At 45.9% G+C, this 24,502-nt stretch overlaps 2 protein-coding genes and 1 non-coding gene across 5 annotated transcripts; 2 read left to right on the forward strand and 1 right to left on the reverse strand.

Moving 5' to 3' along the window:
- On the forward strand, nucleotides 1-19,379 carry GLS2 (glutaminase 2). Of its 3 annotated transcripts, XM_060195137.1 has the most exons (19): nucleotides 2-445; nucleotides 585-681; nucleotides 6,117-6,216; nucleotides 6,711-6,832; nucleotides 7,361-7,490; nucleotides 8,016-8,095; nucleotides 8,179-8,342; nucleotides 8,563-8,621; nucleotides 10,651-10,683; nucleotides 11,594-11,652; nucleotides 14,679-14,745; nucleotides 14,888-14,938; nucleotides 15,128-15,304; nucleotides 16,809-16,940; nucleotides 17,219-17,311; nucleotides 17,479-17,540; nucleotides 17,918-17,994; nucleotides 18,489-18,552; nucleotides 18,697-19,379. In XM_060195137.1, exons 1-19 carry the CDS (start codon nucleotides 385-387, stop codon nucleotides 18,851-18,853), a joined length of 1,785 nt encoding a protein of 594 aa, XP_060051120.1. In that variant the 5' UTR covers nucleotides 2-384; the 3' UTR covers nucleotides 18,854-19,379. The 3 variants fall into 3 exon arrangements, with proteins under 3 accessions (XP_060051121.1, XP_060051120.1, XP_060051119.1); XM_060195136.1 differs by lacking the exon at nucleotides 585-681 and having other exon boundaries at nucleotides 3-445; XM_060195138.1 differs by lacking the exons at nucleotides 585-681; nucleotides 17,219-17,311 and having other exon boundaries at nucleotides 1-445.
- LOC132539710 (U6atac minor spliceosomal RNA) lies at nucleotides 9,228-9,350 on the forward strand. The gene has a single exon (XR_009551036.1). It is a non-coding gene; the product is annotated as a U6atac minor spliceosomal RNA (small nuclear RNA).
- SPRYD4 (SPRY domain containing 4) lies at nucleotides 19,346-21,405 on the reverse strand. Its single transcript, XM_007533372.3, has 2 exons — nucleotides 21,249-21,405; nucleotides 19,346-20,906 (listed from the first exon to the last, which is right to left on the reverse strand). The coding sequence occupies exons 1-2, from the start codon at nucleotides 21,331-21,333 to the stop codon at nucleotides 20,368-20,370; spliced, it is 624 nt and encodes a 207-aa protein (XP_007533434.1). The 5' UTR covers nucleotides 21,334-21,405; the 3' UTR covers nucleotides 19,346-20,367.
- Nucleotides 21,406-24,502: the final 3,097 nt, after the last annotated feature.

A 24,502-nucleotide genomic window follows, 5' to 3' on the forward strand; every position in this document is an offset into this window, starting at 1 on the left:
CCCCCCCTCCGCACGGCTTGCGCCCCTCTCGTGGGCACACCTCCAGGATGACCCTGTCTGGAGCGGCTGGGGGCACCTGTTGCGGTCCGAGCCGACTCTGAGCCCACCCTCCTCTGGGTCCACCCCTCCCCGGCCCCATCGGCTCCTTCCAGACTCGCTGCACCTTTGCGTCCCAGTCTGCGCTTCCTCCGCCCCTCTCTGCAGCCCGGGCTCCGACGCGCGCCCGGCGCTCCCGCAGAGCGAGCGGCGGCGCGCTGCGGGGGATGCGCTCCATGAGGGCTCTGCAGCGCTTGCTGAGCGGGGCCCGCACTCGCTGCCGGCGGGGAGTCTGGGGGCACCTGAGCCGGAGCCCGCTGCTGGGCGGGGGCGTCCGGCACCACCTCCATGAGGCCGCGGCACGGGGCAGGGAGACGCCGCGCAGCCACCAGCCGCAGCAGCAGGATCAGTAAGGCTCGCGGGACAGGGTCAGGGGACCGGCTCGCTCCCATCCCCGCAATCGCTAGCTCGTCCGGGAGCGCAGCTCAGCTCAGCTTAGCTCCCCTCTTCTCTTCTCGCTCACTAGCCTGCGATGCCTTTTCCTTTAGATTTGGGGCTTTGGGTCCGCCGCGCTGGGGCGGTAACGTGCCGTCCGCCCGGGAGGGCGTTTGGGCAGGTCGGTCCTCGGGATGGCGCCTGCCCCAGGTGCGTACTCAGGTGGGAACGAGGGGCGCGGAGCGGGGCTGGGCAAAGGTGTCCGCACCACCCACCCTGCCCTTTCCTCTCCTCCTCGGGGAAAGAGAGGGAGAGGAAGAGAAAGAGAGGGTGTGTGCATGTTTTGGGGAGAGGGGTGTGGATATGGGACGGCGGACTCGGGTCTGTCGGTGTCAGTGTTGCTGCGTGTCAGGTGTGATGCGCGTGTGCTGCTGGTGCGCAGGTGCGGCCTTTGCCTTTGGCGTCTGTGTTGAATGTGTGCGTCACGAGGGTTGCCTGAGCCACAGGATAAGACTGGCTTTCCAATTGGTCGTTCTTTTGATAGTGGGGCACGGGGTGGGTGCTGGTGGTGGCGGAGAAGCAGATTTCCCAGGCTAGAGCCAGTCAGAGGCATCGTTTGTGCTGCTCAGGCTCCCTGAATTAGGGTTCTCCTTCCGCTGGAGAGACTGCGCCTCTCTTCCCCACCACCAAGGAACACTTGGTGACTGAGCCTTTTTAGTCTGTGAGACGGAGCTGGGCAGGACATTTTGTCCTTCCTAATTGCCACTATTCAAGTAGAGCCCTTGCTTTATGAAAGCAGAAATGGACAAGGACCGAGAATCTCCCCTGTCATTGAGATCTCCTGATGACGTTCAGAAAACTGCACCCTGAGGCTTAAAGTCCCAGTTCAATACCCCTCAGTACCACAAGCCAGAGTTGAGCAGTGCTCTGGTAAAAAAAAAAAAAAAAAAAAAAAAAGGTTATGCAAAGAGAAAGCTATGCACCTTGTAACTCAACTAGCCAGACAGACACAGCACTTCCTCACCACCACTGGAGCCCCTGTTCTGACAGCTCATTGACCAATAAGGTATCATTTATTTTTAATGATCATTATTATTTTTAAAAACTTTATTGGGCAGTTAATGTTTTACATTCAACAATAAATACAATAGCTTGTACATGCATAACATTTCTCTGTTTTCCCCCACTAGGTCCTCTGTCATTCTTTTCCGACCTGTACTCTCCTCCCCACTACCCCAGAGTCTTTACTTTGGTGCAATTCACCAGATCATTATTAGTCTGTATTTTCCCATCAACCTCTTCTCAGGACATTATTATTATTATTATTATATTTTTTTCCTCACCACAACATTGCTTAGCTCTGGCTGATGGTGGTGGTAGGGGATTGAACCTGGGACCTCAAAGCCTCAGGCATGAAAGTTTTTTTGTTTTGTTTTGCCTCTAGGATTATCATTGGGGCTCTGTGCATGCACTACAAAGCCACTGCTCATGGCGGCCATCTTTTCTCTACTGTTGTTGCTATTATTGAATAGGACAGAGAGAAATTGAGAGAAAAGGGGAAGACAGAGGGGGAGAGAAAGATAGACACCTGCAGACCTGCTTCACTGCTTCACTGCTTGTGAAGTGACTCCCTGCAGGTGGGGAGCGGGAGGCTCAAACCCAGATCCTTGAGCTTTGCACTAAGTATGCTTAACCAGGTGCGGCATCACCTGGCCGGGCATGAAAGTATTATTATTATTTTTTTTTGCATAACCACTATCTCCCCAGCCCTCTAAGGAATATTTGAATTTTAAAGAATAAGCCCTCCCCCCCTTTTTTTTTTTGCTTCCAGGAATCCACTTCTGGAGGCTGTTTTTCTTTTTCTTTTTCCCTTTTGTTGCCCTTGTTATTTTATCATTGTTGTGGTTATTATTATTGTTGCTATTGATGTCAGTGTTATTGGATAGGACAGACAGAAATTGAGAGGAAATAAATAAAATTAAAAAATATATTAAAAAAAGGGAGTCGGGCTGTAGCGCAGCGGGTTAAGCACAGGTGGCGCAAAGCACAAGGACCGGCATAAGGATCCCGGTTCGAACCCCGGCTCCCCACCTGCAAGGGAGTCGCTTCACAGGCGGTGAAGCAGGTCTGCAGGTGTCTATCTTTCTCTCCTCCTCTCTGTCTTCCCCTCCTCTCTCCATTTCTCTCTGTCCTATCCAACAATGACGACAACAACAATAATAACTACAACAATAAAACAACAAGGGCAACAAAAGGGAATAAATATATATATATATATATATATATATATATATAAAAGAAATTGAGAGGAGGGGAAGACAGGGGGAGAGAAAGATAGACACCTGCAGACCTACTTCACCACTTGTGAAGCGACCCCCCTGCAGGTGAAGTTCTCCCAGATTTTAAAAAGGTTCATCATACTACAACAATAAAACAACAAGGGCAACAAAAGGGAATAAATAAATAAGAACAAATATTAAAAAAGAAAAAGAGAAGGGGCCAGGCGGTGGCGCATCAAGTGAATCTCACATAGTACTAAGCGCAAGCACCCATGCAAGGATCCAGGTTTGAGCTCCTGCTCCACACCTGCAGGGTAGACACTTCACAAGCAACAAAGCAGGTCTACAGGTATCTTTCTCTCTCCCTATCTCCTGCTCTTCAGTTTCTCTCTGTCCTGTCCAATAAAAAGAAAAAAGAAAGAAGGGAGGGAGGGAGGGAGGAAGGGGGGAAAAAAGGGTGGTCACCAGGAGTGGTGGATGTGTAGTGCCAGCAAAGAGCCCCAGTGAGAAGCCTGGAGGCAAAGAAAAAAAAATAGACAATAAGTGCTGTTAGGTTTCTTTGAATGCATTACCAAGAAAGAAATAAAAACCAATTTTGGGGCAGGGGCAGATAGAATAATGGTTATGCTAACAGACTGTCAAGCCTGAGGCTCCAAAGTCCCAAGTTCAATCCCCTGTACCACCATAAACCAGAGCTGATCAGTGCTCTGGTGAAAAATAAATAAATAAATAAATACCTATTTTGTAGACACTGGGGAGTCATCAAAGATTTTTAGTAGAGATTTCTGGAGTTTTAGAAAAATAACTGGCAGGAGGTCGGGTGGTGGCCTACCAGGTTAAGCACACATAATACAAAGCTCAAGGACCTGCATAAGGAACCTGGTTCCAGCCCCGGCTTTGGCTTTCCACAAACAGTGAAGCAAGTCTGCAGGTGTCTGTCTCTCTCTCCCTCTCTATCTTCTCCTCCCCTCTCAATTTCTCTCTGTCCTATCCAGCAAAACGGGGAAAAAAAATGGCCACCAGGAGCAGTGGTTTTGTGGTGCAGGCACTGAGTCCCAGTGATAACCATGGAGGCAGAAAGAAAGAAAGGGAGGAAGGAAGCAAGGAAAGAAGGAAGGAAGAAAGAAAGAGAGAGAGAAAGAGAAAGAAAACTGGTATATTATAGAAGAGGGATTACAAATCAAGAGAGTATAGACACTAACAGCAGGGGGCTGGGTGGTAGCACAGCAGTTTAAATGCACATGGCACAAAGCGCAAGTACCAACTTAAGGATCTCGGTTCGAGTCCCTGGCTCCCCACTGCTGCTTCACAGGTGGTGAAGCAGGTCTGTAGGTGTCTAGCTTTCTCTCCACTTCTCTGTCTTCCCCTCCTCTCTCCTTTCTCTTATGCCCTATCCAACGACAGCAATAATAACAACAATAATAACAATAAACAACAAGGGAAACAAAAGGAAAAAAAATAGCCTCCAGGAGCAGTGGATTTGTTGTGCAGGCACTGAGCCCCAGCAATAACCTTGGAGGCAAAAAAAAAAAAAAGGATTGGAATTCAAGAGAGTATAGACATTAACAGCTGATGATACAGCAGGATGTACTGAGCTGAGTATCTACTTTATGAAAGATAAATTTTCACAGAATTATCTTTAATATATATATATATATATATATATATATATATATATATGTTTTAAAGTAGCTATAGGGCAGGAGAGATAGCATAATGGTTATGCAAACGACTTTCGTGTCTGAGACTCTGAAGTGCCAGGTCAATCCCACATGCCATCATAAACCAGAACTGAATAGTGGTCTGGTGAAAAATATATTAATTAATTAATTAACTAAAAATAAAATAAAATATAGAGAGGTAGAAAGACCACAGCACTGAAGTTTTTATTCAGTGTGATAGGGGCAAGGCTTTAACCTGGATCACACTCCATGGCAAAGCAGCACATTCTCCAAGTGGAGCTAGCTCAAGGTTTATTTGGGTATTTATGAGAGGGGAGAGGGGGAGAGGGGAGGGAGGGGGAGGGAGAAGAGGATGATGAGGGGGGTGGAGGGAGGTTGGAAACCAGTTTATCATGTGATGCAGGGAATCAAATGGGACCTCATACTTGAGAGTCTAATGCTTTATTTATTTATTTGTTTGTTTATTTATGATAGAGAGGAAAGGGAAAGGAGAGCATCATTCTGGCATATGAAATGCTGGAGATTGAACTCAGGATCTCATATTTGAAAGTATAACATTTTATCCACTATGCCACCTCCCAGTTCACAAAGAAAATTATTGAAATTAAGCCTCTCATCACATATATGAAGTAGACATCACTACCGTTATTTTACAGATGACGAATCAGGTTCAGTAATATTAAATCCCCTGATTAAATGTATATGTCAAAATTCAGTTACTAAGGGGCAACCTCTGCTTCTACTGTATCACGTTGGCACAGGAGAATAAGGAAAAAGAGGTGGCTATGAGAGAGATTATGGAGGTAGGTTCATTCAATTTCAATTACCAGCTGAACATGGATTTAATTAAGGCACCTTCTCGTGGTGCATCCCGTGAGTACCCATTTATTGGGGAAACTGACGATCCTTCCTAGCCGACTGAATCCACATGGATCCCAGTCACTTTCAAAGCCAGCAATAAGCAGACATCAGGCTCAACCTGACGCTGTTGACTGGCTACGGAAGAAGGGCAAACGCTAGAAGTAGAAGAAGGTGAGTGGTGGCGCTATTAACTCAGATGCAAAGCACAAGAGGAAGAACAGAGAGAGGTGAATGATCTTCGGTTGGCCTCTGTGGGATGTCTAGACATGGTTGTGTCTGGAAGGCTGCTAGAAATGGAGGTCTGAAGGTTAGGAAGAAAAGTAGAGAGTAGGGAGTCAGGCTGTAGCGCCAGCGGGTTAAGCGCAGGTGGCGCAAAGCACAAGGACCGGCATAAGGATCCCGGTTCGAACCCGGCTCCCCACCTGCAGGAGAGTCGCTTCACAGGCGGTGAAGCAGGTCTGCAGGTGTCTATCTTTCTCTCCTCCTCTCTGTCTTCCCCTCCTCTCTCCATTTCTCTCTGTCCTATCCAACAATGACAACAACAATAATAACTACAACAATAAAACAACAAGGGCAACAAAAGGAAATAAATAAATAAAATAAATATTTAAAAAAATAAATAGAAAAATAAAGAAAAGTAGAGAGTAAAATTGAAGACTTTAGGACAGGTGTGGAAAATCCGGAATTAGAAGGCTAGAGCAGTTGGCTCAAGGAGGAGGCATAGGGTGAGGACACTGCTTACTTATAAGCTCAAGTTTCAGAAGGAGACGCAGAGAGAAGTGCTCAGGTTCCTGCCCTCCTTCCCCATCTCTGCCCCTAACAGTGAGTCATCAGAGAGTGGTATGCTGTGCCGGCTGGGTGATCTCCTCTTCTACACTGTTGCTGAGGGACAGGAACGCATCCCTATTCACAAGTTCACTACTGTAAGTTACTTTTTGCTGTTCAAAATACTAATCTCTGGAGAGTGGGAAAAGGAGGGTAAGACAGGTGCAGGGCAACTAATGGATCACATGAGAATGAAAAATAGCAGATAATAACTTAGGCTGGTGAGGCAAACCCATCTCTGTTACAGGGTGGGAAGATGAAGAGTCTGATTCAAATCTTGGTTTGGTTCTTTGACCCAATGGATTCAGAAACTAGCTGCCTTTAGGAAACTAATAGGGACTAATAGGAAGTCCCTGTTAGTCACTGAAGCTGTTCCAGTCCCTCCTTTCCTAGTCTCCAAACCCACTTGTTCCACTTGCTGTAGTGATGGGTTTTAATTAATTGTTAGTATTGGGCCTCTCACCCTTTATATGAAAAAAAAAAAAAAAAAAAGCCTGCTGCCAGTGGGACAATCACACAAAGGAGAAGCCCCAGCAGCAAAATACATACATAGTAATAATAACTTTACCAAGTTATTTTCTTTTCCCTAAAGGCATTGAAGGCCACTGGACTTCAAACATCAGACCCCCGTCTCCGGGACTGCCTGAGCCAGATGCGCCGCATGGTTCGAGAGTCCAGCAGTGGTGGCCTCTTGGACCGAGATCTCTTCCAAAAGTGAGGGCCCCAGAAACAAAGGCACCACTCTCAATCTCCTGTGCACATAGACTATAACAGCAGGAGGGATCTTGAGGATTGGCCAGATCTGCCATTCCTTTTATTTTATTATTTATTGCATGAATGAATATACATTCAGACATTATGAAAGTTCTCACAATATAGGAATACATGCTTGGCTTTCCTTCTCTTCTCGATTCCAGACCTTTTCCCAGAAGTAAATGTCATTAACAGATTAATGGCTATCATCTAGACAATGTCAAATCTATTTCATATGTACAATAATATATCTACATATATGATTTAGTATTTTTTGATGTAAAGGTGATCTATGATACATATTATTCCAATATTTTTTGTCATACCCCAAGACATTCGACCTTATTATATCTTTATATGTTATGTGACCCCTTATTTTAGAGGCCACTAATTTTACAGTCCAGAAAGGTAAAGTGAAGTGCCATGGCTCCATAGTGAGTCACAACTGCATCTCTCCAGCCCCCTAACCCAATCGTGTCTGGGATCCAGGTGTGTGAGCAGCAACATTGTGCTCCTGACCCAGGCATTCCGAAAGAAGTTTGTCATTCCTGATTTTGAGGAGTTCACGGGCCATGTGGATCGCATCTTTGAGGATGCCAAAGAGCTCACTGGAGGCAAAGTGAGGGCCAGGGGACTAAGGGAGGGGCAAGGGCTCTGGGCCAGATATACCTAGCTTCTTGGAGATTTCCTGGGGCTGGGAACCCAATGTCTGACGAAACCTCTAAAAATGGGAATTTGTTGTTTTTATACACCAAATTTGGTGATTTTTAGAGTACATGAGGGAATCAGATTTTTATGGGTACAGTTAGCATAAGGACTCAACAGAATTTTCATAGAGGCCCGTAGGATAACTGAGCCTAAGAACCAAAACTTCTGGGACCCCAAAGCTGATCCCAGAATTCTCCCATTTAGTTTCCATGGGCTTTAAGCTATCCCTGTAGAATTGGGGCTGGAAAAAGACAAGACCTTCTAGGACTTTAGGCTTAGGTGTCTGGGAACAGCAGACAATGGGAATTATACTTCCCAGCAGAAGACAGAATTTTAGCTTTTATCTAAAAGATTCTTTTAACCCTGAACCTCTGCTCAGTTCTTTCTCTCTCCAACTCATATTTCCATGGTCTGTTTTCTCTCCACTCATGCCCAGGTGGCAGCTTATATCCCTCAGCTGGCCAAGGCAAATCCAGAGCTGTGGGGCGTCTCCCTGTGCACTGTGGATGGCCAGCGGTGAGATCCTGGGGGGGGATGGGGAGGCAGGCACAGGTGCAGAACAAAAGCCCACCCCTTTCATGGCACCTGTCTGCCTCCAGGCACTCCGTGGGCCACACAAAGATCCCCTTCTGCCTGCAGTCCTGTGTGAAGCCCCTCACCTATGCCATCTCCATAAGCACCCTAGGCACTGACTACGTGCACAAGTTTGTGGGCAAGGAGCCCAGTGGCCTGCGCTACAACAAGCTCTCCCTCAATGAGGAAGGTGAGCACCTGCAGGGCTCATGTAGATGGGGAAGCTGCTCCCTTCAGATACCCCTCTCCTCCAGCCTGTTTTGTTTGTTTCTCTACCCTTCCTGATTAGCACTGTCATTCCATGCTGTCCAAGAAAGAAATCTTTTTTGTCTAGCTTGCAGAGTGGGCAGGCTGTAAAAGAGGTTTTTTTCTCACTGGCTAATGAAACTTCGTGGTTTGTATTTCCTCAGGAATCCCCCATAATCCCATGGTCAATGCTGGTGCCATTGTTGTGAGCTCCTTAATCAAGGTCGGTGCCACCCTAGTTTTCTGGAGAGTACAATTCTTTTTTTTTAAATTTAATTAATTATTATTATTTTTAACCAGAGAACTGTTCAGCTCTGGTTTATGGTGGTGTGGGGGGATTGAACGGGGACTTTGGAGCCTCAGGCATGAAACTCTGCATAACTATATGCTATTTAGCCCCACCCTTACTATTTTATTTATTGGATTCCAGAGGGAAGGGGAGATAAAGAGGGAGAGAGGAAGACAGAGACACCTGCAGCCCTGCTTCACCACTCTTAAAGGTCCCGTCACCCCCCCCCCCCCCCCCCGTGCAGGTGAGGGCCAGGGTTTTTTGAACCTGGGTCCTTGCACATTGTAACGTGCACTCAGCCAGGAGCACCATAGCCTGGCCCCTGGAAGGTATAATTCTCTAAGCCCTTTTATCCCCATATCCTTCATATTTATCCAGCTCCCAGGAGAATCCTGATTGTTTTGAGGTCCCCAGGAGGCACACAAGGGCATGGCAGGGATTACATACTTCTGAGGGTGTTAGTAAAAGGAAATGGACCCATGTCTCCACCCATGAGTCAGGAGCCCAAAGTTTCCTGACCCTTACAGAAGTGAGCAGGTTGTGTTGTATGAAAGGAGAGAAGGTTAGCACTTCCCTTGACAAGGATGGAAGAGGCTGCGGCCTGCAACACACATACGGTTAAGGCATTGTCACCTGCTTTGTGGCATCTAACCGTCGTTTTTATAAAATGTTTGAAAGACCGAAAAAAAAAGAAGAAACGAGCAGGTCCTGACCCCTCTGACCCCTGCTGAAGATCAAGGGCCAAATGCCAGGCACAGGGGGAGGATGACACCATTAGGCACTGATTGGCCAATTCTGGGTAAGGGACGCAAGGAAAAAAGGGTGAATGGCCAGGCCAGGGCAGCTATTCACGTCACCTGGACCTGTGAGTTGGCCTTGAGCAAAGGTGTCAGGCCAGCCCATCAGCTGTAGGTCTCCCAGGGCTTGAGCAAGAACCTGCAAGCAATAGGGGCAGTAACTCTCAAGAGCCAATCACATCCCCTCTTGGGGAAGGTGGTGTTAGGAACTACCTCCCTAGGGACTCGGGTGTCAGAGTCCCTGCGAATATTGACTCTAGTTGACACACACGGGTGGGTGGGAAGACCTGGCACAGTCTTTTCTCTCACTGTAGGACAGCTTTGTCTACAGTCCTATGTCTGAGACCTGCGTCATCCCACTCCCGCTTAAGCAGCCCTTACTGGACTTGACCCTCAGCTAATAATTCAGCTATCAACATAAGAGATATAAAAATGCAAGACACCCTCATCCCATTTTTGTCACTCATTAGTCTAGGAGATGGGTCAGGGATAGGATCCAGTATGGTTCTGGTGGAAAAGGAATGGGAATGGGGATCTAGAGTAGAAGTGGAACTTGGGAACAGTGTTGGAGTCAGGAAAATGAGAGTCAGGGATGAGGGTTGAGACAGAATGGAGGTGGGAGTGAAACAGGTAGGATGTGTTGTTATCTGTACTGACTACTTGACAATCTAAATGATTCCATTTTTAATATCACTAGATATGCATAGATACAAAAAAGTTATCAGTTGTTTAAACATGTTTGAAAGCTATTGTACAATGTAACATATTGGGGTCCAGGTGGTAGTGCAGCAAGGTTAAGCACACGTGGCACAAAGCACAAGGACCGGCGTAAGGATCCCAGTTTCCAGCTCTGGCTCCCCACCTGGAGGGGAGTTGCTTCACAGGTGGTGAAGCAGGTCTGCAGGTGTCTATCTTTCTCTCCCCCTCTCTGTCTTCCCCTCCTCTCTCCATTTCTCTCTGTCCTGTCCAACAATGATGACATCAACAACAACAATAATAACTACAACAACGACAACAACAAAAGGGAAAATAAATTAAAAAATGTAACACATTTCTAGAATAAAACCAGTCCAACACTTCAACTTCACTAGGTTCTTCTGACCCTCCCCTCCTGCCTTTCTCCTAGGGTTGGAATACTAACAATATCTCCTTTTCTCTTTCTACAGATGGACTGTAACAAAGCAGAGAAATTTGATTTTGTAAGTTTATTTGCTATTCAGCCCCTGGCTGTTCTTCTTTTATTTATTTATTTATTATTAGACAGAAAGAAATTGAGAGGGGAAGAGGAGATAGGGAAAGAGAGACACCTGTAGCTCTGCTTCACCACTTGTGAAGCTTCCCCCCTGCAGGTGGGGGCCAGGGGTTGGACCTGGGTCCTTGAGCACTGTAATGTGTGCACTCAACCAGGTGTGCCACTGACTGAGCCCCTGACTGTTCTTCTTTTTAAAATATTTTAAATTTATATATTAGTGAGAGTTAACTGGAAGAGAGAGAGAGAGAAGCACCAAGATGAGTGTACTTCTCAGCTTTGGCTTATAGTGGTACCAGGGATTGAACCTGGAACCTCAGTGCCTGGGGCATGAAAGTCTTTTTTTTAAATATTTTACTTATTTCCTTTTGTTGCCCTTGTTGTTTTATTGTTGTAGTTATGAATGACGTTGTTGTTGGATAGGACAGAGAAATTGAGAGAGGAGGGGAAGACAGAGGGGGAGAGAAAGACACCTGCAGACTTGCTTCTCTGCTTGTGAGGCGACTCCTCACACCGGGATCCTTATGCGCACCACCTGCGCTTAACCCGCTGTGCTCCTGCCAGACTCCCTGGCGTGAAAGTCTTTTGCATAACAACTATACTGTCTCCCCAGCTCCCCTGGCTGCTTTTCTAGGTGGAATGTTGTCCACTTCAGGTGTCCCAGGTGACTAGACCTACTATAATAGCGCTGCATCAAGAGCCTTCATTCCAGAGGTGTGGGAATCTGCTGATCTCTGAGGGGGAGGCCTCCTAACATCCCTACTGGGATATGGACTAGGTATTCAGAAGGGCTACTCAGCCTCCAGTGTGTTCAATAGTGATTCTAATATGGTGCCTGCACACCCCCTCTTGTCTTCTAGGTTTTGCAGTATCTGAACAAAATGGCTGGGAATGAATACATGGGTTTCAGCAATGCCACGTAAGTCCCTGTTTAGAAACTTGGCTGAATATATATAGTCAATTTTTAAAACTTTAAATTTATTTATTGGAAACAGCCAGAAATTGAGAGGGTAGTGGGAGATAGAGAGGGAAAGAGACAAAGAGATACCTGCATCCCAGCTTCACCTGTAATAAAACTTTTCCTTGGGAATCGGGCTGTAGCGCAGCGGGTTAAGCGCAGGTGGCGCAAAGCACAAGGACCAGCATAAGGATCCTGGTTCAAACCCCGGCTCCCCACCTGCAGGGGAGTCGCTTCACAGGTGGTGAAGCAGGTCTGCAGGTGTCTATCTTTCTCTCCTCCTCTCTGTCTTCCCCTCCTCTCTCTATTTCTCTCTGTCCTATCCAACAACGACAACAACAATAATAACTACAACAATAAAACAACAATGGCAACAAAAGGGAATAAATAAAATAAATATTAAAAAAAAAAACTTTCCCTTGTAGGTGGGGACCAGGGTCTTGAACTTGGGTCCTTGCACATTGTAACATGTGCGCTCAACCAGGTGTGCCAACATCTGGCCCTAAATATATATTATATATTATACACTACATATTATATATTTGGAGTGTGTGTGCGTGTGTGTGGGGGGGAGAGGGAGAGGGAGAGAGAATGATAGGAAGGGAGATGATAGTGGCTTAAGAAGAAAATACCCCAGGGGAACTTTGACCTCCACGCTTCCTCTCAGTTCTTTCTTTCAGGATGTATTGATGTCAGCCCCAGAAGTTGCATAGTGGCCAGAGAGCTGGTCCTGAGTTAAGAGTTGGTCCCCAACGCCCCAGTATCACATATGCTAGAGTGATGCTGTGGTTCTCTAACACATACATGAATTTTTAGAGAGAGGAAGAGAGGGCAGGGGTACATAGCATAATGGTTATGCAAACAGACTCTCATGCCTGAGTCTCCAAAGTCCCAGGTTCAGTCCCCTTTACTACCATAAACCAGAGCAGTTCAGTGCTCTGGGGGAATAAAGAGAGAGAGAGAGAGAGAGAGAGAGAGAGGACCAGAACATTATCCTTGCATATGCAATGCTATGGCTTCAGCTCCGGACCCCATTCTTACCAGTCCTTCACTCTACCACTGAGCCACTTCTCTGAAAGGATCTTAGTCTTTTCTCTGACATTTACTTGTAAAAGAAATTGTTTCATTTCTGTTTGTTTAATGTGGCAGTATGAGGGTGTGTGCCTAAGTCCTTTCTTTTTCTAAAAAATATTTTATTTAGGGGAGTCGGGTGGTAGCGCAGCAGTTAAACGCAGGTGGTGCAAAGCACAAGGACGAGCGTGAGGATCCCGGTTCAAGCCCCCGGCTCCCCACCTGCAGGGGAGTCGCTTAACAGGTGGTGAAGCAGGTCTGTAGGTGTCTATCTTTCTCTCCCCCTCTCTATCTTCCCTTCCTCTCTCCGCTTCTCTCTGTTCTATCCAACAACAACATCAATAATAACTACAACAATAAAACAATAAGGGCAACAAAAGAGAATAAATAAATAAATATTTAAAAAAGATTTTATTTATTTATAAATGAGAACTATAGGAGGAGAGAGAAAGAGCCAGACGTCACTCTGGTACATGTGCTGCCAGAGATTGAACTCAGGACCTCATGCTTGAGAGTCTGATGCTTTATCCACTGCCCCACCTCCCGGACCACTGTACCTAGGTCCTTTCTTGCCAACTGTCTCAAAGCCATAATCTCACCAGATTTTCTGGAGTAGGTGACTGAACAGTTTTTTTGTTTGTTTTTGTTTTTACATTTGATGGTAAAGCTTGCTCCAGTGCTTGTTCATGTTCTGGAGTTTTCTCTAGTATTACTGTGAGCATTTACAGAAGGACCAATTCAATTTGACATGTTCAATATAGTTCTTTTTTTTTTTTAATAATTCATTTCTTTATTGGGGAATTAATGTTTACATTCAACAGTAAATACAATAGTTTGTACATGCATAACATTCCCCAGATTCCCATTTAACAATACAACCCCCACTATGTCATTCATCATCTTTCATGGACCTGTATTCTCCCCACCCACCCACCCACCCCAGAGTCTTTTACTTTGGTGTAATACTCCAATTCCATTTCAGGTTCGACTTGTGTTTTCTTTTCTAATCTTGTTTTTCAACTTCGGCCTGAGAGTGAGATCATCCCATATTCATCCTTCTGTTTCTGACTTATTTCACTCAACATGATTTTTTCAAGGTCCATCCAAGATCGGCTGAAAACGGTGAAGTCACCATTTTTTACAGCTGAGTAGTATTCCATTGTGTATATATGCCACAACTTGCTCAGCCACTCATCTGTTGCTGAACACCTGGGTTGCTTCCAGGTTTTGGCTATTACAAATTGTGCTGCCAAGAACATATGTGTACACAGATCTTTTTGGATGGATGTGTTGGGTTCCTTAGGATATATTCCCAGGAGGGGAATTGCAGGGTCATAGGGTAGGTCCATTTCTAGCCTTCTGAGAGTTCTCCAGACTGTTCTCCACAGAGGTTGGACCAATTGACATTCCCATCAGCAGTGCAGGAGGGTTCCTTTGACCCCACACCCTCTCCAGCATTTGCTGCTGTTACCTTTTCTGATGTATGACATTCTCACAGGAGTGAAGTGGTATCTCATTGTTGTCTTGATTTGCATTTCTCTGACTATCAGAGACTTGGAGCATTTTTTCATGTGTTTCTCGCCCTTTTGTGGTGAATATTCTGTCCAAGTCCTCCCCCCATTTTTGGATGGGGTTATTTGTTGTCTTGTTGTTGAGTCTGGCAAGCTCTTTATATATGTTGGTTATTAAACTCTTGTCTGATGTATGGCATGTAAAGATCTCCCATTCTGTGAGGGGTCTCTTGGTTTGGGTAGTGGTTTCTTTTGCTGTGAAGAAGCTTTTTAATTTGATGTAGTCCCATAGGTTTATACTTGCCTTAGTCTTCCTTGTAATTGGATTCAATATAGTTCTGTCTTTCTCAAGGAAGGTGTTTTTTCCCCTCAAATATTAAGTGCTAAATTGGACATTTACTTCAGATTCCAGTCAGAGAAGGAAACAGGGGATCGGAATTATGCCATCGGCTATTATCTAAAGGAGAAGAAGGTAACCGGGAGAGGCCAATAAAGTCCCTGGGAATTCTGAGGCTGGTGGAAGGGTAATCTGGGTTGTTGCCTTTGGCTAAGATCCTGTTAGTGTGACAAGGACTGCAGATAGCCTGAAAAGAAATGTTTTCTTCTCTTTGCAGTGCTTTCCAAAGGGGGTAGACATGATGGCTGCCCTTGACCTCTACTTCCAGGTGAGCAAACACTGTTTAGCTCTGGGTCAGGGAATAGGACAGACTGCACTCCTTGTTCCAACCCACAAGAAGGATGCTCCTCTCCAGGGGTCTGATGCCCTTCAAAACCACTTGGGGAATTTAAGGCAGACCGAGACACCAATAGTTTTAGGTCCACACAGCATTCTCACCTCTGCCTTGTCTCCCCAGTTGTGTTCCGTGGAGGTCACTTGTGAATCTGGCAGTGTCATGGCAGCCACCTTGGCCAACGGTGGGATCTGCCCCATCACAGGCGAGAGCGTGCTGAGCGCTGAAGCAGTGCGCAACACCCTGAGCCTCATGCACTCCTGCGGCATGTACGACTTCTCAGGCCAGTTTGCCTTCCATGTGAGTGCTCTTGATCCTGCCATCTATTTGCCACAAGCCTACTGCCAAGAAGAGAGGACACTGAGTCACTGAAGGTGACAGGCTGGAGCTTGTTTCTGCCTCTCCCTCATGATTGTCCAGCTAGGCGGTTAGTCTGCAAATCCAAAGGGAGGTTTGTGAAACACACCAAGTCCCTCAAATACACAAACACATGATGTTGCAGCTCCTGGACTGCTCTTTTAAATACCTTTCCTGGCTAGTGTTCCTCCTGAGTCTCAGTTTGGATGTCACTTACAAAGAGACTTTTCTGATCACCCCATCTCGTCCACCTCTATTCTATCACGACAGCTTTTTCTTCTGTTCTCCTTAGTTGTAATTATTTTTCTCAATGTATATGCCAGTTTATTTTCTGTCACCTACCACCAGACTGTAAGTTAAATGACTGTGTCCTAGTTCTAGTTCAGCATCAAGCAGACTAGACATTATTTCCTTTCTGAAGTCATGAGTTGAAGGGGATGGGAATAAAATGTGCTGATTAACCAGTCTAAATTTGAGATGGGTGTGGCCTTACCCTTGCAGTCATCTGGCATAGACACACTTTTTTTTTTAAATTTAAAAAAATATTTATTTTCCCTTTTGTTGCCCTTGTTTTTATTGTTGTTATAGTTATTATTGTTGTTATTGATGTTGTCATTGTTAGATAGGACAGAGAGAAATGGAGAGAGGAGGGGAAGCCAGAGAAGGGGAGACAGAGAGAGACACCTACAGATCTGCTTCACCGACTCCCCTGCAGGTGGGGAGCCGGGGCCTCCAACCGGGATCCTTAGGCTGGTCCTTGTGCTTTGCACCATGTGTGCTTAACCTGCTGTGCCACTGCCCGATTCCCTGGACTCACTTTTTTTTTAAACTTTATTTATTCCCTTTTGTCGCCCTTGCTGTTTATTGTCATTGCTGTTGTTGTTGGATAGGACAGAGAGAAATGGAGAGAGGAGGGGAAGACAGAGAGGGGGAGAGAAGGATAGACACCTGTAGACCTTCTTCACCACTTGTGAAGCAACTCCCCTGCAGATGGGGAGCGGGGGCTTGAACCTGGATCCTTACGGCGGTTCTTGTGCTTTTAACCTGCGCTTAACCCACTGCACCACCACCCAGCTCCCGACTCAGTTGTTAACTCAGGTTTTGGGCAGGCACTACTAGTTCATCCTCAGTTTTTTTTTTTTCCCTCCAGGGTTATCACTGGGTCTCGGTGCCAGCACTACGAGGCTGGAGGCTGTTTCTCCCATTTTATTGCCTTTGTTGTTGTGGTTGTTGGATAGGACAGAGAGAAATCGAGAGAGAAGGGGAAGACAGAGAGGAGAGAAAAACACCTGTAGACCTGCTTCACTGCTTGTGAAGCAACCCCCTGCAGGTGGGGGAGGAGCTGGAGGCTCGAACCGGGTTCCTTAAGCTGGTTCTTGTGCTTTGCGCCATGTGCGTTTAACCTGCGCTACTGCCCAGGCCCCATCCTTAGTTCTTTGTCCCCTAGGTGGGCCTGCCAGCGAAGTCTGCTGTGTCAGGAGCCATCCTCCTGGTGGTCCCCAATGTCATGGGAATGATGTGCCTGTCACCTCCATTGGACAAATTAGGGAATAGCAACAGAGGCATCAGCTTCTGCCAAGTGAGTTACTTTGAATATTGTACTTGATATTTTTCTTTTAGATTATTTTATTATTACTTAATTTTTTTTTTTTATTACTAACAAGAGAACCAGAGCACCACTCTGGCATATGTGATGTATGGAATCAAACTCACAACCTTCAAGTTGAGAGTCCAAGGCTTTATTCACTGTGCTGCACCCAGGCTGCAGTGCTTAATATTCATCAATGATGACAGAAAGCATTTTTAGCTCCTACTAAGTCAAGGACTAAATAAACAATATTTGGTTTACAATCCTAGAAATTGGTGTCTCACTTCAATTTCCATAACTACGACAACCTGAGGCATTGTGCTCGGAAGTTAGACCCACGACGTGAAGGGGGAGAAGTTCGGGTAAGGAAAACCCCAGGTGTGACCTGAGAATGTTTCAGAATAGAATATTCCACAACACTTCAATAACACCCTTGGCTAAGCATCTATGGAGGAAGCTCATACAGCAGAGCTGGACATAAGTGGGATCAAAGTCAGTTAATCTCAGGAGGCCTTTATTTGTTTTCCAGAACAAGACTGTGGTGAACATCTTATTTGCTGCCTATACTGGGGATGTCTCAGCTCTTCGAAGGTATTAACGTTGTGTCCAAACAAAGCACAGTGTCTGTCACATATAATAAGAACTTAATTAACAGTGGTCACTTTTAAAATTAGCCCAGAAATCTCAGGAGGTAGGTAAGGACCCTGTCTCAAATGGATTGCTAGCATCAACAAATATGTACTGAGCATTCACCACTGCTAGGTAGTGATATTTCTAGACATACCACAGTGCCATCCATCTGTGATACAGAAACAATAGTTTCATCTGGGCACAGATCATGGGTCACACAGAATCTATAGATCTTGGCATGTTTTACTGGAATTCATTCAGTGTGACCCTCCATTAGAAAGGACATTAGTGATTCTTGGCTGATCTAGGTAAATCCAGCTACTTTGCATTTCCTTCAGGTTTGCCTTGTCAGCCATGGACATGGAACAGAAAGACTATGACTCCCGCACAGCCCTGCATGTTGCTGCAGCTGAAGGTAATGTGAAGAGGAAGCAGCAGTTTGGGAGGCGGCTCGGTGGTAGAACATAGGACTTGCATGTGTAAGGACCTGAGTTCATTCCCCCAGCACTACATATTGCTGGAGCAATGCCCTGGTTCTCTCTCTCCTGTTGAAAAGAGGGTAGGGCTGGGAGATTGTAGTAGCTTTCTTCCCTCAGATATAAAAAACAATGAAAAAAAATTGGCCCGGGAAGATGATATTCTACATGTGTAAGGTGCCTATATTGCATTTCAAAAAGGAAAAAAGGAGAAGCAAATCTTACAGACTTTTCTCTTCTACCAACAGTATCTCTCACTGTATATGTGCCTGAGATTATAAGGGTAGAAACTCTTCAGTCTTCAGGCTGAGAACAGGACAAAGCCTCCCCCACCCCTCTGTTCAGATACTAGCCGCTAAGGGTCTATACTAATATTAACGCCATAAGGTTCAGTACTTGTACACATTCATTTTCTACCTGTCCATATTCCTAGGACACATCGAAGTTGTTAAATTCCTGATTGAGGCTTGCAAAGTGAATCCATTTGTCAAAGATAGGTGAGTAGGACTGAGCTAAAAGGGGAAGTGGATAGCATCTTCTTCACTGCCCTCCAGCCACCACTTGCAATATAACCCGTCATGCATATAAACACAGTGTTCTCCCTGTCTTCTTTGCCTGATCATGGTCATTGTTCCTCTTAGGTGGGGCAACATTCCCCTGGATGATGCTGTGCAGTTCAACCATGTGGAGGTGGTAAAAGCGCTTCAAGATTACCAGGACTCCTACACACCATCTGAGACTCATGCTGAGGCAGCAACTGAGGTCCTATCCAAAGAGAATTTAGAAAGCATGGTGTGAGCACAGGGCACACACAGTCCCTGCTCAAGAAGAAGCATGAGCTGGTCACACACTAATCCTACCGACACAACATGCTATGGAGAGCCTCTGTTTCAATGGAGATCAAGACTTAGACTAGTGCTTTGTGTGTGACAAAACATCTCATGCCCATGGCAGACAGAGTACAGGGAAGTGCCTCACAGAGCACCTGCAGTGGAACTATCCATGGAATCTATAGGCTGCTTTAAGGTACAATCGAATGGCTTACCCCACTCAGAACCATCCCAGATCTCTTCTTCCTGAAGAAAACATCATAAGAGATGTAGATACTCTGATGAAGGGGTCCTAGCCACCATGCACATATATGTATCCATGGTGTGTGAGTGTGTGTTTGTGTTTGTGTGTGGCTATGCACCTGGCTTTAGTAGTCTGGAGAGATGTGTGTGCCTCTTTGCCCCACCCCCTTACCCAGGAAGTGCTACTGCTAACAGCAATTTTATAGACAGATAAAAGTATTTTGTGCTCAAATAAACTTTAATTACACAAACTATTGTTTCTGCTATCAAGTCCTCTTTCTCTCCCAGGAAAATCCAGCTGCATCACCATGATAAAGGTAAAATAAAAGAACAACAGGGTCAGATAGCTCAAACAGTTCACATTTCACATGTGTATCACTCATCCCATCAGGTATTCTTTAATCCCAAATACCGCTTTAGGTTATTATTCTGCCAAGGAAGGGAAGGATTTGGGCCTGAGTAGACCCCAAAATAAATAATGCAAAACCTTATATTTCTTCCCTCTGGAAGACGCAATTGTAGCAGCAATGAGGATGGAAATTCTTAAAAATAAAGTTTCTAGCATCAACCCCCTCAACATCCCCAAGAGTGTCTTCCCCTTTGGTCATGACTAACTAGCTCAATGATTAGATCACACTGACTAGGTATGAGATGTGTGCAGATTAAGGTGGAGGGACTAGGGGTAAGGACAGCTACAGCTTTGGGGCTGAGTTGGCATCGAGGTACTGGGGAAAGAAAGCTCTGTTCTTATTCTGATACAGTCAGAAGAGCACTTCCTGAGGGAGCTAGACCCTAAACTCTGTGGTATAGAGAAAGGGTCAACTCATTGACTGCACCATACCTCCAGCCAGAGGTAGAAAGAATTTACTCTAGATTCTGTAGAGCCCCAACAAGAAGTACATGTGAGCATAGGGAGAAAGATATCATGTGATGAATAAATTCAAAGCTAAAAGACTGCAGACTGAATACAATCGGAGAAAGTCCTGAACACAGAAAAGCAAAGGAAGCAATTCAGGAGAAGTACATTCATGGTAGGCAAGTAAATCGGTGGTTTGGGGGAGGAGAGAAGGTGGCTGTGCCTTTCACAGGGAAGGGAGAGAAAGAAAACCAAGCTATTACAGAGGATCCAACACTCAATCATGAAAGTTAGAATTTGCTTGGGGCAAAGTTAAAAGGTTTCACACAATTCCAGCAGGAGGCTGGCCAAGAATATTACTAGGAACTCCAGTGATGAGCAGCCTAAATACTCTCAGGCACCTCAAGCCCTGAGTGGGTCAGCAGTTCTCCATCCCAAAGGGCAAAGGCAGGTACCACCGGACCTCGAAAATCTGTTTGTATTGTGTGGACCACAGCAACCTGGTCCACATCCACCAGGCTTAGCTTCTGGGCTTCGTACTCCAGCAGCAGTCCCACCTTCTCTGGCTGCCCGATGCCCTTAATAGGGGCTTTCTCGTTGGCTAACATGGTGTGCCACTTGCGCTGGGCATAGCTGAACACCCAGGAGCGATCATCAACACCTATGCAATTATCCCGGGACATGTCCACATCTGCCACTCCTATCCGGAACTGCTGGGAACGCTTCACTGTCACCTCCCAGTAATGCCTGCCACTGGTGACCGCTGTGTCTGCCAGCACCACTGCCCACTCCCGGAAGCGTTCCACATTCAGGGCCAACTTGGTGGGCTCCAAGCCCACCATGCCATATTTGACACCTGTGTTGCCTTTGAAGAGTGCCAGGCTGCTGTGGGCTGTTTTTTCTTCCAGTTTGAAACTGACTCCTGTGGGCAGAGCAAAGAGACTGAATGATGACAGGTGCTGGAACCCTCGAACTAGTGATCTAAATCTCATCTGAAGCAAGCAACTAGACATGGTCATGGAGAACGGGAGCATCAGATTGTCATGTGGACAAGAAAGAGGGTGAAGTGTTGATCAGAGCAGCCTTCTGACTGAGGAAGCCCCAGGATTTAAAGAAATCAAATACTGTCCCAAGTTAGTTAAGACCAACGCGGGGAGGGGAGGGGAACTGACCCGAGGAGGCTGCATTTTTTCCCAGCGGGCTCCTGGAAAAACAAACGGGAATCTTTGGAAAAGTAAAATAGAATAAGAAAAGATCATCCTACCTCTGCGGGCCTCCGCGGAGACAATCCCCAATCGTCTGGCTCCCCAGCGACTGAGGCACAGTGAGCGTGCGAAGGGCAGCGCCATCTTCCGCCACGGAAGAACAAGGCACGCCCCCTGGCCTAAGACCCTGCCATTTGTGCTCCCGACCCTTTCCCACGTGGTGCACGCTGAGTTCCCCGGCGCGCTGTGATGACGCAGGAGAGCCAGCGCCTGGCGGGGGCCACCATTTTAGTGAATTGCCGTCTTGTTTCAGTAACTTTTGCTGCTACTTCCGCTGGCTCGTTTTATTAGAACCTCAATATATGAGGCCGCGAGTAAGACATAATTTGGTTCATAGGTAATTAAAAAATATATTTTATTGCGCAGGGTAGACAGCATAATGGTTATGCAAAGAGACTCATGCCTGAGGCTCCTAAGTCCCAGGTTCAATCCCCCGCCCACCATAAATCAGAGCTGAGCAGTGCTCTGGTAAATAAGTAAAATATATATATAATTTAAATATTCTCTTTTTTTGCTTTTTGAGATGGTACTCGTTGCATTTAAATATTCTTTTTAAAATATTTATTTTGGATAGACATAGAAATTGGGAGTAGGGGGCTGGGCGGTAGCTTAGCAGGTTAAGCGCACGTGGCGCAAAGCGCAAGGACCGGCTTAAGGATCCCGGTTCGAGTCCCGGGCTCCCCACTTGCAGGGGAATCGCTTCACAAGCGATGAAGCAGGTCTGCAGGTGTCTGTCTTTTCCCCTCTCTGTCTTCCCCTCCTCTCTCGATTTCTCTCTCCAACAACTGCAGCAATACCAATAATAACTACAACAATACCAATAATAACTACAACAATGATAAACAAAAAGGGTAACAAAAAGGAAAAAAAAAAAGCCTCCAGGAGCAGTGGATTCATAGTGGTAGTGCAGGCACTGAGCCCCAGCAATAACCCTGGAGGCAAATCAAAAACAAAAAACGAGAATGGAGGAGATAAAGGGAGAGACACCTGCAGCACTGCTTCACCACTTATGAAGCTTCCTGTAAAACCCCCATGTTCAGATAAGGACCAGGGGGCATTCTGGTCCTTCCACACTTTACTCATTATCCCACCTCTCCCCCCCGCCCCCCACACACACGGATTATCCCTGGGGCTCGGTTCTGGTATTAGGAATCCACTGCTCACAGCAGCCATTTTCCCCCTCTTTTTTCCCTTTATATTTTATTTGATGGACAGAAAGAAATTGAGAGGAGAGGGGGAGCTGGAGAGGGAGAGAGAAAGACACCTGCAGACCTGCTTCACCACTACTGAAGTTTCTCCTTTGCAGGTTGGGAGCAGGGGCTTGAGCCCAGAACCTTGTGCATGGTAATGTGTGGGCTCAATTGGATGTGTCACTGCCAGACCCCCAATTTGGTTATATTCTAAACATGTTCTGCCCCCCATCAGGATTATCACTGGGATCTCCGTGGATCCCTCCTCTCCTGATCAGCTTTAATTTAATTTTATTTATTTTTTCTTTTTAGAAAAAATATAGAGGAAGAGGAGCAGAGGAGAGCCAACATAGCACTGTTGTCATTGCAACTTCATATGTGGTGCCAGGACTCAACACAGGACCATGAACATGGCAAGGCACACCCAACAAGTGTGCTATCTCTGATCCCAAAGGTTGATGCATTTATTTATGAGAGAAAACCAGAGTACACTTTGGCATATACAGTGACGGGGAACTTGGGACTTCAAGTATGAAATTCTGCACTCGCCCACTAAACTACCTTTCATGTCACCAAGACTGGGAATTGTTGGGCAAGGGAATTAATTGCTCTGCTCTGTTTTCTGTGTCCCAGAGTCTTAATAATTCCTTTTTTTTTTTTTTTGTGGTCACTAGGGTTATTGTTGGGGCTGGGTGCCATCACTATAAATCCACTGTTCCTGATGGCCAATTTTTTTTTTTTCCATTTTATTGGCTAGAACAGAGAGAAATTGAGAGGGGAAGGGGAGATAGAGAAGAAGAGAAAAAGATAGACACCTGCAGACCTGCTTCACTCTATGTGAATCAACGCCCCCCACCTCCCCCCGCAAGTGGGGAGCCAGGGTCTCAAACCGGGATCCTTGCATGGATCCTTGTGCTTTTGTACTATGTGCACTTAACCCAGTGCACCACTGCCCGGCACCCAGGACGTTAGTAATTCTTAAGTAAGGGTGTTGTTTTGGAATGAATAAATAGGAGTTTGAGGTCCACATGTTATAACTGTAGTGGCTCACTCTCCACCAGGGTCTGCCTACCCAAGCCCCCCTTTTTTAAATCACTCTTTTAAAAAATATTTATGTATTCCCTTTTGTTGCCCTTGTTGTTTTATTGTTGTAGTTATTATTGTTGTCGTTGTTGGATAGGACAGAGAGAAATAGAGAGAGGAGGGGAAGACAAAGGGGGAGAGAAAGACAGACACCTGCAGACCTGCTTCACTGCCTGTGAAGCGACTCTCCTGTAGGTGGGGAGCCAGGGCTTGAACTGGGATCTTTACACTGTTCCTTGCACTTTGCATCATGTGCGCTTAGCCTGCTGTGCTACTGCCCAACTCCCTTAAATCTCTTTTTATCTCCTAGTGGAAACAGAGATTTCTGCCCCTTTTAAATGGAGGAACAAGGGCAAAAAAAAAAAAAAAAAAAAAAACACTCCTTGGAAAACCTCTACTCTTGCCAGTACTTGCATTTAATTTCAGGATTGTGTTGCTGTTTTGTTTTGTTTTGTTTTTCCTCCAGGGTTATCACTGGGACTCGGTGCCTGCATTACAGAATCCACTGCTCCTGGAGGCCATTTTTCCCATTTTTGTTGCCCTGGTTATTGTTGCTGTTGGATAGGACAGAGAAATGGAGAGAGGAGGAGAAGACAGAGAGGGGGAGAGAAAGACATTTGCAGACCTGCTTCACCAGTTGTGAAGCGACCCCTCACCCGCAGGTAGGGAGGGAGGGGGGGGCTCAAACTGGGACCCTTATGCTGCTCCTTGCACTTTGTGCCATGTGTATTTAACCTGCTGCACTACCGCCTGGCCCCCTTCCATCCTGATCTTAAGGTCTGAGGTAATTGTAAATTGCTCACACGGTCACTTAGACACACATCTATTTTCCCCCTTACTCATGGGATCATATATATAATTTTTATATTTATTTATTTCCCTTTTGTTGCACTTATTTTTTATTATTGTTGAAGTATTATTGATGTCATTGTTGTTGGATAGGACAGAGAGAAATGGAGAGAGGAGGGGAAGACAGAGAG

The sequence above is a fragment of the Erinaceus europaeus genome, chromosome 7 (genome assembly GCF_950295315.1).
Source record: "Erinaceus europaeus chromosome 7, mEriEur2.1, whole genome shotgun sequence".
Taxonomy (NCBI): domain Eukaryota; kingdom Metazoa; phylum Chordata; class Mammalia; order Eulipotyphla; family Erinaceidae; genus Erinaceus; species Erinaceus europaeus.

Coding starts and splice junctions, on each gene's coding strand:
- GLS2 (XM_060195136.1), top strand. CDS start 264: ATGCGCTCCATGAGGGCTCTGCAGCGCTTGCTGAGCGGGGCCCGCACT. Junction 8,343..8,562: donor GCTCTCCCTCAATGAGGAAG/GTGAGCACCTGC, acceptor GTATTTCCTCAG/GAATCCCCCATAATCCCATG. Junction 17,995..18,488: donor GCATGTTGCTGCAGCTGAAG/GTAATGTGAAGA, acceptor CCATATTCCTAG/GACACATCGAAGTTGTTAAA.
- SPRYD4 (XM_007533372.3), bottom strand. CDS start 21,333: ATGGCGCTGCCCTTCGCACGCTCACTGTGCCTCAGTCGCTGGGGAGCC. Junction 20,907..21,248: donor CTCCGCGGAGGCCCGCAGAG/GTAGGATGATCT, acceptor CTCTGCCCACAG/GAGTCAGTTTCAAACTGGAA.